The sequence below is a fragment of the Ascaphus truei genome, chromosome 2, assembly GCF_040206685.1.
Source record: "Ascaphus truei isolate aAscTru1 chromosome 2, aAscTru1.hap1, whole genome shotgun sequence".
NCBI classification, from domain to species: Eukaryota; Metazoa; Chordata; class Amphibia; order Anura; family Ascaphidae; genus Ascaphus; species Ascaphus truei.
The window spans coordinates 65,444,315-65,459,783 of record NC_134484.1 but is presented as its reverse complement, the minus strand read 5'-3'; the positions used below and the strand labels follow the sequence as shown (position 1 = coordinate 65,459,783).

General features: G+C 43.6%; 1 protein-coding gene across 2 annotated transcripts in view; it reads left to right on the top strand.

Moving 5' to 3' along the window:
* The window catches only part of VPS13B (vacuolar protein sorting 13 homolog B), a 1,123,013-nt gene that overhangs the window by 885,394 nt on the left and 222,150 nt on the right, over positions 1 to 15,469 (top strand). For both annotated transcript variants that reach the window (XM_075582636.1, XM_075582637.1), the window contains exon 36: positions 14,338 to 14,739. In XM_075582636.1, coding sequence (XP_075438751.1) covers positions 14,338 to 14,739 — 402 coding nt within the window. The remainder of the gene's footprint in view (positions 1 to 14,337; positions 14,740 to 15,469) is intronic.

Genomic DNA, 15,469 nt, shown 5'->3' with positions numbered 1-15,469 from the left:
GCGGGCGGGTTGGTGAGAGGCAGAGGCGGGCGGGTTGGTGGGTGAAAGGCAGAGGCGGAAGGGCGGGCAGGTGGGTGAAAGGCAGAAGCGGAAGGGCGGGTGGGTGGGTGGGTGAAAGGCAGAGGCGGAAGGGCGGGCGGGTGATTGAAAGGCAGAGGCGGAAGGGCGGGCGGGTGGGTGAAAGGCAGAGGCGGAAGGGCGGGCGGGTGGGTGAAAGGCAGGGGCTGGAGGGCGGGTGGGTGAAAGGCCACGGGGTGGATGAAAGGCCACGGGGTGGATGAAAGGCAGAGGCGGAAGGGCGGGCGGGTGGGTGAAAGGCAGGGGCGGGTGGTTGAAAGGCAGGGGCGGGAGGGCGGGTAAGTGAAAGGCAGAAGCGGAAGGGCTGCGGTGGTAGGGTGAAAGGCAGGGGCGGGTGGGTGAAAGGCAGGGGCTGGAGGGCGGGTGGGTGAAAGGCCACGGGGTGGATGAAAGGCCACGGGGTGGATGAAAGGCAGAGGCGGAAGGGCGGGCGGGTGGGTGAAAGGCAGGGGCGGGTGGTTGAAAGGCAGGGGCGGGAGGGCGGGTAAGTGAAAGGCAGAAGCGGAAGGGCTGCGGTGGTAGGGTGAAAGGCAGGGGCGGGTGGGTGAAAGGCAGGGGCTGGAGGGCGGGTGGGTGAAAGGCCACGGGGTGGATGAAAGGCCACGGGGTGGATGAAAGGCAGAGGCGGAAGGGCGGGCGGGTGGGTGAAAGGCAGGGGCGGGTGGTTGAAAGGCAGGGGCGGGAGGGCGGGTAAGTGAAAGGCAGAAGCGGAAGGGCTGCGGTGGTAGGGTGAAAGGCAGAGTCGGGAGGGCGGCACCGTGTGTGTGTGTGTGTGTGTGTGTGTGTGTGTGTGTGTGTGTGTGTGTGTATATATATATATATATATATATATATATATATATATATATATATATATATATATATATACACACACACAGTATGGGTGTATGTGCATCATGCAAATATATTTGTGTAATAATATTAATTATACACACACACACTTACACACAGAAATAGCCCCGATCCAGCTAATGATACGCCCCCTCCCCCCCCCACTCCCCGCTCGCGCTTGCAAAATTATGGAGGACACCCTGCGTTCTTGCTTGGAGAGTTGGTGACGTCACCGCTCTCAAGCATGAACGCGCCCAGCGTCAGCGTGGCCGCAGCCTTGGGCCGCGCTTATTGTCCCGGCGACGTATTGAATCTGTCGCGTGTGCTTATAGTAGGAGCGACGCGACGGCACGATCGCTGGAAGTCTGTGAAAATTGATTTGCGAGCGGTTCAGTCAATGAGGGCGAAACTCTCACGGCCACGCCCCCATCACGATCCTGGGCGCCGTCTCTAACACTATAAGCAAAAATCGCCGCTACAACGGCGACGGATGACATCACGCCATCGCGTCGCCGTAGCAAGAACTATAAGCTCGGCCTTAGTTGTCTTTGCAAATTAGCTTTAAAAGATATTGTTTTTTTTAATATATAAGTAGCCCGGCTTGGAAACCTCTAATTTCTTGTGCACATCCATGAGTGGATGAAGTTATTACCTGTATTTTCTTTACAAACGACAGAAATGCATGGAAAGGGAGCACGCGCATAAACTTGTATGTTGCAGGAAGTGCTTCCAACTGCTGCAGAAAGATTGAAAGCATTTTTTAAATTTTATCTGTTAGCCGTAATTCCTCTCCTCAAACCCCCCTCCCCCCCGCCCCCCGCAAATATCAGTGGCTCAGAAATGTACAAAACAATCTTCATGCTATGCAAATTGTTTCCTTCAAACATGAAAGTTGCAGCAAACGGCGGGTTAAATGTTTGAAGGATGAAGTGGCCGTGTTATCACAAGGCTCTGACAGCTCGTCTTTAATCTAAAGCAGCAGTACCACCTAGGGGCTACATTGTTCCACACTGTTCCGTATTACTGTGGGCCTTTTCTTCACACTTTGGTCCTCAGTGGTGAGCAACCTAAGCTGATCAGGTGTGGCTGTCGCATACCTCCAGGGTCAACATCTGGCCTTCATCAGTCACAATCCAAAATGGTACATTGTGGTTTAAAATTGAGCTATATTTGGGGAGTGAAGGGCAAACGGGGGATAGGTAAAGTTAAGCACCCAAAAAAGAAAGGTGTGAATTGGAGATTGAGATGAGGATATATCTCATGTCAGTTCTGTAAATGTAATTGACTGTGGGCATGTTCTCTGTCTTTTTAATTTCCCTCTTATTTATTCATTTTTTGGGGATGACAGCTTGTTGTTTGCTATTTATTCTCTTTTTTTAATTTCATTTATTTAAACGAGCAATCCAAGCAGGCAATGGGGTTTTTGTTGTGTTTTTTTTTTTTTTTTTACATAGGATTGAAACACGGGGGTCTCCGGAGCTGAACACCTTTCATTTCAGCTCCCTGGGCCTCCTGCTTCTAGAGATACTGACCTCTGAATGGGGTGCCGGTATATCTTTGCTTTTTAAAGCCACGTCACAGGCCAATAGGAAGCCGGACAGGATGACATCACGGCTTCCTATTGGCCGGCAGAGCGTGGGAGCTTTTAAACACCGCCATTACATGATTCCTGCTAGCTGAGTGGAGCGGCAACCGGCACCCCCTGCGGAGGTCTGTATCTCTGGAAGCAGGGGGTCCCCGGAGCTGAAATTAATGGGGTTCAGCTCCGGAGACCCCCCTACCTCAATCCTACCTTACAAAATAAAAACATTTGCAAAACAGATTGCCTCTTTAAGTAATTCTAGTATGGCTGCAGTCATTTTGCTCAAAAATTGTCACGATTAGTTTTTTTATTAGTTAAATGAACGTATGATAAAATAGGAAATAAACCGAGTTTTAATAAAATAGCAGAGCTGTAAAACTTGAAGGGTACATTAATTGGAAAATGTATTTACAATAGAATCAGCACTAAAAGTCACCTCACCACATTGTACATAGGCAGCCCTGTGTCTACTTGATGCTTTCAGTGGTGTAAACAAATAATGACATAACGCAGCATCTTAGTGTTGATCTAGACAATTACGTTTTGAGTGCAGTATATTAGAAAGTTACATTTAAAAAGACAGAGACAGCCGACAAGTTGGTGAATAGCTGTGATATTATGCTTGGCTATATAATGTTTGTAGATGCAAGCTTTCAGGATTACTCAGAAATGGGGTTGAAGCTTAATGTGTTTGGAAACTTTGTTGGTTAATATAGCAAATAAAAATACTACCTGTGAGCACATTCACATGTCTCAGGTCTCCAGCCCTGCCTCTTCCAATTATCTCTTAGCATACAATGCTTCCACTGCAGCAAGGGATTCTAGGTAAGTAATTATATGCACATGAGCACTCACAGCGTGTCACCTTTTGTCTGTAACTATGAGTACTTCAGTATTAGGCCATACCTTTTTTATTTGAACTAAAAATTGATATTATAAGACAAGCTTTGGAGCGTTCTTTCTCTTCCTCAGGTCAGCAGCTGGATTAACACAGCTATTTCTACTTAATTCATGTTTGTAAATATAGAAATACCTGTGCTAAAGCAGGATACCCTTCCTCGCCTCACCTGCTCTGTGTCAAGCATCAGTTTATACTGTATGCCAGAATAGGGATACAATGCTTCAGGCTTACCTGTTACAAAAGCGCATATCTAGGTTGGAGTCCTAACCTACTGTACTTTAATGTCCAACCAATTCGTGGGACAGTGACAGAGACGTTTACTGCACCCTTTTATTTTATGCAATGAAAAGTGCACTTGACACCTACTGTATATTAACGTCTCTGCTGCCACCGGGAATTGGAAGTCCCAGCCTTCTGACAGCCGATGGATTATTATCAATAAAGTCTTAAAACACCAGCTCCTTAAAGAATGTGTTTGTAAACGCCGATGGGAATTGAATGTACGCTGCTCTAGTAATTGCTCTTCAGCCGTTTTTGGTGCTATATTGGTTTGCAAAAGGTTCAAATTCAAATTGAAAGCAATAGCTTAAATTGATTGCTACTAACCTAGACACGGTAAATGATGTAGAAATACTAAGGGGATCATGCACTAAGCAGTGATAAGTGCTTTTAAGTGAGATAAACAGCCATTATAGCGTGATATTGCCTGCTGTGAGATTCACAAAACAGTGATAAGTCTTTTAAGTGAGATAAATGCCTTTATAACGTGATACTGTCTGCTATGAGATTCACAAAGCAGTGATAAGTGCTTTTAAGTGGGAAAAAATGCCATTATAGCACGATACTGCAGTGTTATCACTGCTTTGTGAATCTCACAACAGGCAGTATCACGCTATAAAGGCATGTATCTCAACTTAAAAGCACTTATAACTGCTTTGTGCATAGTACCCAGAAAACCCACTTATCACGTCTTAGTGCATGACCCCCTAAGTGTCCCTCACTTGGAGTGATTGTTATGGCCGTGCAGTATTTCACAATAAAGCATCATAGCTCATTGACATCTATGGTGTCTCAGTATAACCAGTCAAAATATTTGGGCCTAAGAAGCAAGTAGGTGATAAGAGCACTGTCTTTGAAGTGGGTGAACCTGGTTTGAATCCCACTATCCACTCTCCTTGTGACCTTGGGCAAGTCACTTAATTTCCCTGTATCTCAAGCACCAACATTAGATCCTAAGCTTTACAGAACAGGGTCTCTGCCACGTTATACGTAAAGCACTAAGTACATTGTCAGCACTGCATGAGAACTAATATCATTACTTCCTTTCAAATGTATTTTTGTTTTTGGGGTTTAGACTCCTTTTAAGATTCTTACAAATGTGGGTTATGGATTGTAGAGGGAGAGGGGGGTTGGCCCGGCATTAAAAGGGTTGCACCCCATATGGCCACCCCCTGACCTCACCAGGGAGGCAAGGGGTTAACTGGACTGTGGTCCAGGAATGTGGCTTACACCTTGTCATGTCAGGAAACTGTATGTTCCCCTGTTCCCATGTTTCATTATAATCCTGTATTTTAATGTTTTAAAGTCTATTTCTGTATCTCCAGTTCTGGAGGTCACAGAGAGTTGATATTTGGCCAATACGTGGAGGCACTGTGGGCATTAAAAACTGGCAAATTTCGACCCACTGAGCCCACAAGAATGGAACTTATTAATATGTGTAGATATTAAAGAGTATATGTATGGTATTTTGGATCTGCTCTGAAAAATGCAGACTCCATCTGCTATGCTAAATAGGTCAGGAAGGGCAGCCGGATGATTGAGCCTAAGTACTAATCAACAGACCAAGTACTAATCAACAGACTCTGCCACTCTAATTGTTACCTGAGGGCGGAGAATCATCAAACTGGAGTGGTTTGTAAGTGTTATGTCTACACCTACAAACAATGCAGATCCTACCAGATACTTAATTTGGTAGACTGGTCGTCGCCCCTGATTAAATTATGGGGCTACAGAAATAAGATCCTCAGAGTCCCAGTACACATGGGCTAACTAGCTGGGGGGCATGGTTTAATCTGTGTCTCCACGTTAGGGATTGGATACAGATAATTGTTCACCAATAGTCTGTATTCAATGTTAAGAATAGGGTTACACAGGTATATAAACTGTGTCAACCCTACAGTTTTTGAGTTGTGCTTCTGATTCCACCTGGAATGTCACCGGATTGCTGGAGAATTGCTAGCTGATACTTCTCCATCCCCCAACCCTAAGTAAGTGTTACCTTCTTGTCTGTTAATTGTACTATATTGCTGCGGTCACCTTTTTAAGGAATAAATATATTTTATTATATCTAAGCCTCGTTCAGTTCAACCCAGATATTTGGTGTTCATTATATCTTGTCATAAGCTACCGTGACAAGCTCGTTTCCATTTGTAATTATTTTTTTTACTTTTTAGCAAATATATGAAAGGGGGAAAAAAAAAAAAAACCCAAGATTGAGAACAAAAAAATGATTTTTGTTTTTAACTGCACTGGAAAGAGCCAAAATGCATTTACTAAGCAACTATTCTGAGCCAAGCACTGAACAAATACAACCTTTCAATACACATTCATTCTGCGCTCTTTTACTCATAGGAGTTTAATGTGGCATTCCATAGCTTAATAAATGTGTGTTAGAATAATGCATTGTAATATTACCCTGCCCTCCAAATGTAAAACACCGCATTGGTTTTCTTGGAGTATAATCTTTTTCATTAGTTACCTCATAGCTGTTTGTCAAAGAACATATACCACATTCAATTTTCTTCTGCCACTAAAATATTTAGCTTTCGTTTAAAAGGGCACAATTGCACCCATTAGCTAGCTTAGCATTGTATAGAAGGCTGGAAAACTCACAGCTACCAGAAACCCTCTAAAATAATATATCCAGCAGGTGATAGATTAGTTGGAACAAATTGGAACCATTGCACTTAAGGGCTCCTGGTTTTCATCAAACTGTTTTAAAAATGTCGTCATTTTAATACACAATCTCGAGCCCTGCGGAACAGTCCACAGCAGGTTAATTTAAATCATATGATGTGTCACTGCCCTCAGCTGACATGAGCCCCGTTCCATGTGTGAAGCCATAATAAATCCATTCCCAACCGAAGCAAATTCCCTGTGAGAAGGTGAACTAATCCAGGCCTCACACTGGCATGCTAGCCCTCCTTAATTGAAAGCAGGGCCACCTGTTCCTAGCTCAGCTAGCCTACGGCAGGTCTTCTCTTCAAGGAGGTGGGGGTAGAGTGAGGTAGAGGGGGCAACTTTTCGAGCGTCACGTGTACAGGCGTCCATTACTTTTTCCAAATCAGTGTTGGTCCAGCATGTACAGGCATACCCCGCATTAACATACGCAATGGGACCGGAGCATGTATGTAAAGCGAAAATGTACTTAAAGTGAAGCACTACCTTTTCCCCCACTTATCGATGGGGGAAAGGACATGTCCTTACTCGCGAGTGTACTTAAAGTGAGTGTCCTTAAACCGGGGTAAGCATGTATATCACAATCCAGATAAAGCCACTGCTCGGACATCAGCACATAACTAACTCTCCATAACTCTGTGGGTTAAAGAAGATTAATGAAGAGTGGTTGGTGGAGATCTCACAGATTTTCTTTAAGCCTTACTGATTTTAAGTCCGTCTCATTGATTTTTTAGCATGGGCAGTCTAATAGACTTTAATGAAGACCCAGTGAAAAAAATAAATCAATACTCTCCCTCTGATCTGCCATTTTTTCCTCCACAACTCCCATATCTCACGGCTTTTAGTCCTTTGAGGTTTACATCTCTAAGTTTGATTTAATGAAGTGACAGCCCATTGAGGAATTTTGTACGTACACATCTGATTAACCACTTTAGTGCTGGAGGTGCAGTGACTGAAGGAGCTAATAGAAGGTCAGAGTACAGTAGCCAATTAGTTTCGATTGCCCACAGACTGTCATTTACTTGCCTACCGAAGAACCAAAGTGTTGTGTCAGATACTTAACATTATGAAAAATAATTTATCGCCTTTACAAATTCAGCTGTGGGCTGCTTAGCATGACTTCATGTGGAAACCCAAGAATGTGCCCACTTGATTCCAGTTTAACAGTTATATTAAGCATGGCATTTGTTAACTTTGAAAGAATATATTTTCTTATGATTTAACGAGTCCTGACATGTGAGAAGTGGAGCTGGCTGGAGTGCAGACTTTTCTAATTAACTAAGGGTCATTTGCTGAAAAACATTTCAGCTCCTTGCTAGTTTTTCATTATTCCTCAACAAACATGTTTTTGCACTAGTGGCACGGCACTGCAGGGCATAACATTGTACTCGTACCCAAAATGGGAAGAGAGTAGCAAAATGTAGATATGATGGTGCTTACAGAATAACTTTGCATCAGTCATGTAAAGCAGCCACTTTACAAACTCTACCTCTTTGAAATAAGTGGCCAAAGAAGCTATACTGTTTTGGGGCACATTACATGTGCACTCTAAAGCCTGGCAATTTCCTTGTTTGGGAGATCAAAGGCCTGCATCCCCTTTATATGAATTGCCTCCCCCTTGACACATTATTCTCATGGAAGGTCTTCATTAAGTTGCCTCCTAACAGTAAATAGAAGGTGAAACAGTCTGCAAATCCCACGTAATGCACTGATTGCAAAACGAAAAGTGGTACTTCTGTATCACTGTAATACTACTCTTCTTTCAAAGTGAATCCCTACCTTTACAGTATATAAAGGCGTTGCATTGTTCACCTATATTAACTTAGCTGCTAGTGTACACAGAATGTAAGTTATAACCGGGTATTATCGCTCTGAGTGGCCTTACATGAATCACTGAGAATTGTATTTCTTCAGTGTCACATATCATCACCAAGTTGTAAGGGTGATTATGATGTATCCAACATCTTTGTCTCCAAATATATTAGTCCTGGAGCATTGGCGAAGGTTTTAGCTATAAAACTGACCACAAGGTGATGAACCATATTAATTATATTTTTTAGTGGTTAAACTGTTACATAAGCCTATAACATATATTATCTTTAACTGTGCATGCAATGTCTTGTATATAATGTACTGAATCACCTTGTTCACTTAATTTAACTGTGTATTTGTCATTATAAGTCTACTGTATGCCCAGGACATACTTGAAAAGGAGAGGTAACTCTCAATGTATTACTTCCTGGTGAAACCTTTTATAAATAAATAATTGCCAAATCCTAAAATATTACTAATTGGGTGCCTTTAACCTATCAGAGAAAATGTATATACAGTATATTTCCTAGAAGAAGACTGCTGTCGAAACGCGCGTTGGAGTGGGAGCCTGGCTGGGGAACCCCTTTCTTCTCCTCCTGTCTTAGGGACTGTGCCTCACATTCACTGTTATGGATTACTTTACCTGGGGATGTATTAAGGACTCCGTGCTATACCTGGACTTATGTTCATGAGTAAATACCTCATGCTTCAGGCTTTGATTTGATTGGACATTTACCAGATACCACTAACTATTACAATCTGCTTGTGATCTTTTCAGTATACCAATACTGCTTTTTCCTGTGTAGGTGTTTTTTACTCTGTATGACAAACATGCTAGACTTAGTATTACCATTATCTTAGTCTACTGTATATGTATATTGTCATTTTGAGTGAAGTGATTTACTAATATCGGTCACCCCTGTACTATTATCAGCGGAGCACTTTGATATTAAGGTATTTTCCAGTGTTTCAAGCATGTTTTTTTTTTGTCCCTTGAGGAGTTGCAGTAGGCCGCACTTATAGTCCTTGCTACAGTGACGGCGACGCAACGTTGTGACGTCATCCATTGCCGTTGTAGCAGCGATTTTTGCTTACAGTGTTAGGCTGCGTCCAGGGTGGCTCTGAGCTGGTGCGGGCGCTCACGCTCGCCACGATGAGACACATTGAGACAATGTGTGTGGCCTGCGTGGCTCCCTCCTGCGCGTGCCCGTGAGCTGTAGTCAGAGCTCAGTTTCAAGGGTTTCAAAATTTTGAATCTGCAGCTCCGACTTCAGATCACATGACCTACTTTACCCAATCAGAGGACAGCAAGGAAAAACCAATGCAATACAAGCATTGGGAGCTTGTATTGTATTGCATTGCATTGCTTGCTGTCCTCTGACACGAAACGGGGGGGGGACACACACGAAACGGGGGAGGGGGCACGCGACACGAAACTGAAAAATGTGAACGGGGGGAGTGTTAAAACGAAGTGGTGGTGTGAGGGAGTGGGGTAAAACTAAGTGGTGGTGTGAGGGAGTGGGGTAAAACGAAGTGGTGGTGTGAGGGAGTGGGGTAAAACGAAGTGGTGGTGTGAGGGGGTGGGGTAAAACGAAGTGGTGGTGGGGGGGTCAAACAAGGGTGGTGGGGGGGGGCAAACGGGGTGGTGGGGGGGGCAAACGGGGTGGTGGGGGGGGGCAAACGGGGTGGTGGGGGGCAAACGGAGTGAGGGGGATGGGGGGGAGAGATGGGAAAGGAGAGAAGGGGAAGAGAGAGGGGAAAGAAGAGAAGGGGGAGAGAAGGGGGGAAAGGAGAGAAGGGGGAGAGAGGGGAAAGGAGAGAAGGGGAAGAGAGAGGGGAAAGAAGAGAAGGGGGAGAGAAGGGGGGAAAGGAGAGAAGGGGGAGAGAGAGGGGAAAGGAGAGAAGGGGGGAAAGGAGAGATGTGGGAGAGAGGGGAATGGAGAGAGAGGGGAATGGAGAGAAGGGGGAGAGAGAGGAGGGGAGAGAGGAGGGAAGGGGGGGGAGAGGAGGGAAGGGGGGGAGAGAGGAGGGAAGGGGGGGAGAAAGGGGAGGCAAGGAGGGGGGGATGGAGGTAAGGGGGAGGAGAGAGGGGAGGGAAGGAGGGGGAGAGGGGAGGAAAGGGGGGGAGGGTCGGGGGGGGAGAGAGGGGAGGGATGGGGGGAGAGGGGAGGGATGGGGGGAGAGGGGGGAGATAGGAGAGGGTCGGGGGAGAGAGAGGGGGAGGGAGAGAGCGCGGGGGGGAGGAAGAGAGCGCGGGGGGGAGGGAGAAAGAGAGCGCCGGGGGGGCGGGAGAGAGAGAGCGCAGGGAGGGGCGGGAGAGTGCGTAGGGGGGGCGGGAGAGAGAGAGCACAGGGAGGGGCGGGAGAGAGAGCACAGGGGGGAGCGGGAGAGAGTGAGCGCAGGGGAGGGCGGGAGGGAGAGAGCGCAGGGGAGGGAGAGAGCGCAGGGGAGGGAGAGAGCACGGGGGGCGGGAGAGAGAGCGCAGGGGGGGCGGGAGAGAGAAAGCGCAGGGAGGTGCGGGAGAGAGAGCGCAGGGGGGCAGGAGAGTGAGAGCGCAGGGGGGGGCGGGAGAGTGAGAGTGCAGTGGGGGGAGGGAGAGTGAGAGCGCAGATGCCCCCCCATCCCACTGACACGCCCTCCATCCCACTGACACGCCCCCCCGTCCCACTGACACGCCCCCTCCTCCCCCCGCCGTGCTCGCAAATCTCCTATAGCAGGACAAGATTGGTCTCCTGCTTGTGGTGACGTCACTGCTCATGAGCGCCAGCTCGCCCGCTCCGCTCTTCCCTTCTCCCTGGACGAGGCCTTAGAGACAAGAGGCGGTGACCGTGGGTCTGACCGGTTCGCCATTTTCATTGACTTCCAGCGATCGCAACCAATCCGTCGCGTCGCACCTACTATAGGCACGTGCGACGGTTTCAATACATTTGTTTTGGCGTGACATCGCGTTGCCGGGACTATAAGCGCAACCTTAGTTTGGAGTCCCCCTCCATTTTTACTCTTTCTCCCGTGTTTTTAAGTGTTACATTCAATACAATTGTATTATCTTTTGGTATTACCTGTGTGCTCCCTAAGGGGATCTTTTCTTGTTGTTGTCATAATACCCACATCCCTGGAGAACCGCTAGCGATAATTATATTACAGGCATACCCCGCTTTAAGGACACTCACTTTAAGTACACTCGCGAGTAAGTACATCTCGCTCAATAGGCAAACGGCAGCTCACGCATGCGCCTGTCAGCACGTTCTGAACAGCAATACCGGCTCCCTACCTGCACCGAAGCTGTGCGCAAGCGGGGAGACTATAGAGCCTTTTACACATGCGTTATTTACATCAGTTATGCACGTATATGATGATTGCAGTACAGTACATGCATCAATAAGTGGGAAAAAGGTAGTGCTTCACTTTAAGTACATTTTCGCTTTACATACATGCTCCGGTCCCATTGCGTACGTTAATGTGGGGTATGCCTGTATAGTACACACGCTAGCTTTTGGGTACCAGCTATTCTAGGCGTGCATGTGGTATTCTGTGTGATATATATATATATATATGTATATATATACACACATATATATATACACACATATATACATATATACACGCACGGAGCAGGTGTAATTGCTCCTGTTAACACATCCGCATTGCACAAATAATGCAATAAATAGGTGCTTCATGGAAATGGTGCGTGCAACCATTTGTTTCAGTAGAGCTGCGTCAAATCTTGCACTAAATCAAAATCAGATAAATGCCCGATGTGCTGTAGTGACAACAGATATGTTTTGAAAGGGTTTATATGTGTAAACTGGGTTTAGTACTGCCTTATTTTTAAAGCTGTAACAGATGAAACCCAGTATAAAAATTTAAAAAAAAAGAATGGTTTCAATATTTTGAGACATTTTTGAGGATTACCATCCTGCAGTCCGAGTAGTTTTCTACTTCTTTGATGTCAGCAGCAAAAATCGCTGTTTTTAGAGTCAATGGAAGAGTTGACTTAACAACTTGAACTTGATTAATTTAAATCACCAAATACACGGGTCTCTTTCTCCTATTACAATGTCTGGATGTTTTCAGATGATCTGACCAGAATGAAAAAAAAAACCAGTTAGGTTTCTCAAAATCATTCTTTATATTTGACACTCTTGACCTTTTCAATATGTTTTAGGGTTACTAACGTATCCTTCATGTTTTATCCCATTTGGACATACAGCATAGACCTTTCTCTGATTAATGGGGACTGTGCCAAAGTGGAAAGGTGCATATAATTTTTGAATAATCACTTAGTGCTACGAAACTAACTTATTTTTCCAGACTAAGTGACTTTGCTGCCCTGGGGAACTTATTCTGCTACCATTTGTTTCATATGTCTTTTTTTCTAAATTGGTCTCCTTTTCATTTCTTTCCACTTCATTTGTTATACTTGCCTAAGCAGACCTTCGCAGTCGAGGCCTGTGAAAAATAAACTTTTAACAAGGATCTGAAAATGTGCTTAATTACCCCCCAAAAAATAACTTAATTTTGTAACAGAAAGTGCTACTACCATTATTTGCTCGACGTTATTTTTAAACCATATGTGTATACAGTAACGCGGCCATTCGGGATGTTTTCAGCTGAAAATCCCAGTCGACTACAAAAGGGTCATTTTTGGCCCAAAATCCCCAACGGCTTCTTTAGACAATAGAGAGCAAGGAGGTGGTGGTGGTGGGGGGGGGGGGGGGGGTGTAGGAAAGGCCCTTAGACATACAGTCATTACTACTGAATAACACAATTCGTACTCTGTTAGTAAACTTCATGTGATAGATTGAGAGGTTATTTACATAAAGACACCAAAGTAACAATATATTCATAATTTCTGCAGTTTGGTTCTCAGCGGTAGATTCTACATATCTGGCGAATGACTACAATTGACTTTTTAGTTTGATTAACATTTTAGTGAGTATTTTGCCCAACTCTACTCATTCCTTTCAAATGGCAGAATTATAAAGAATAATAGTAAAAATACTTGTTTCTATATTTAGCAGTGGAAGGGGTGTAAAAATGTGGGCCATTTCATAAAAGCCAATTAAGAACCAACATTTGATCAATTCTGTCCATGCATCACATCAATTAAAGAGTATAGGAGCACTCACAATAGCTTTCGATCCTGGCAAAAGGTGAAGGTATATCAGCATAACCAATGAGTACCAAGATGGGACTGAAACATTGATCATTGGATGTCATCTTCATTACATTTTGGTATTCTAACCACAAAGTCCACTGGAGTGCTGTGCTCACGCCTTGTGCATTCATCATAGCATCCATTTTTTTCTTACAGTATATTGTTATAGTTGCATTTAAAAACCTAATTCCATATCAGCACTGATAATACTATTAACCGTTAATGGGAATTCCCTATTTTTTCCCCCCCACATGTATGAAACTGATAAGCAGCCTGTTTATTTTTTGATGCTGAAAAAAAATAATGACTACAACACCATGTAAAGTATATATTTTTTAAAAGTGCTAACATTTAAAAAAAAAAAACATATATGGTTATTAATATCTTTCTATTACTGCTGCATTAAATACAATACAAACATAGAGTTTACACTTCCGAGTCTTCCGAGTCGAGCCTCTGTGTTTCGTGTTATTTATGATGACTGAAAAATGGAATGTGGTGTAATTCCTCTTCATGCAGGATTCACATTAGAGCTCTGTCTAATTTTCAGTTTGACACCTCAACCATGCTGCAAAAAATAACATCACATTGCCACGTGATTCTTATTTTTCCTCAGGTAGGGCAGTGGGTTTTCAAGCTTTAAGAAATGTGGAACACATACAGTACTAAAAAAATATGAAACTTTGCAGAACCCCAGCTCACTTATCCTATGTACGTAACAATATGATTGTATTGGTTGTGCTTATTTTTTAAATAAACAAATAGCTGTCTATGTTATATATAGTTTCTAATATTACACTATGGCAAAAAAATATAAAATTATAGGGTCTTGAAGAGTTAAATATCTGTCATTACCAAATGTTTTCGTAGAGAATCCGTAGTGAGGATCAACAAGATTCTCTCAGGAAATCTCCTGAGGAACTCCAGGGTTTAGGATGCATTTTGGTACACAAAAATGACCAAAAAATTATAGTGTGTAACGAACATGTATTTTTTTTTTCCCCCTCATTTCTACAGCTGACGTCAATATAGACATCTCAAGGCCATTAAAAGCAAACCTGAGTTTTGGCAAGTTAGATCAAGTAAACCTTTTCTTGAAGAAGATCTTTAGCCACAACACCACTGGAAATTCGAAAGAGGCTCCGACGTCGGTTGAGTCAATAAAAGATGACACCCTGAAATCTACATGTTGCACTAAAAAGGAACAAGGCACGTCTATGAGCAGTGAGACAGTGACAATGAGTTCTCGGCAGGAAGACATATGGGGATCAATGTCCTGCTTGCAGAAGATCTCCTTCCAAACCACACAGGTGGTTGTTTCTTTGGAGACGATACCACACCCTAAAAATCCCTACATCTTAACGTCCTTCTCAAATATTCAGGGTTGCCTCAGTATCCAGGCTGGACACAAAACATCTGGTAAGTCCATTTTTCTAAACTGAAAGTCTTGTATAAAGATTAAGCAAGCTTGAATATTAACTCAGTATTGCTCTTAATTTCCTAGTAGTAAGATATAAGGTCTGAAGTATGTCACTTTAAAGAAGACAATGGAAAATATGATACAAAACAAGGCGGTGCATCAAATATAAGGGTAAACATTGGGTAAAAGGAGTCCCAGTATCGAACACGTGTATTCGTTTTCATTGTGTTGATATGTGTTAGAGTTCATCCAGGTGGATTGCTAAAAGATGTAAAGATGCAGTCCAAATCAGTTTGCTCAGAAATATTGAAATATTTAAACTTTACTAATTGCTATTCCATCAAAATCGTATATGTCATTGTAAAATGTTTCGGCAATTTTTATATCGTAGTCTCTTAATGTCTGCCATTGTAAACTACAGTAACTTATAATAATGGGTTTACAACCCAGTCTTAAACCTTTGAGTTGCTGCAATATAGTTAAACATGCACTACCTTCAGTACCAGCAAAATAATTGTGCATTATACATACTTTGATATTTGTTCTGTTCCAAATAAAGGTATCAAGATTCACTTTGAGAAACCTTTTAATATATCTTAAACTATAAAACAGACATTCAGAATGGCACAAAATGTTATTGCGCCAAGATAGTCAGCAAATTGTATGAATGAACAGTACTGTATTCATTGAAACAGTATACCGTTTATTGTTATTACATTCCACGCAATA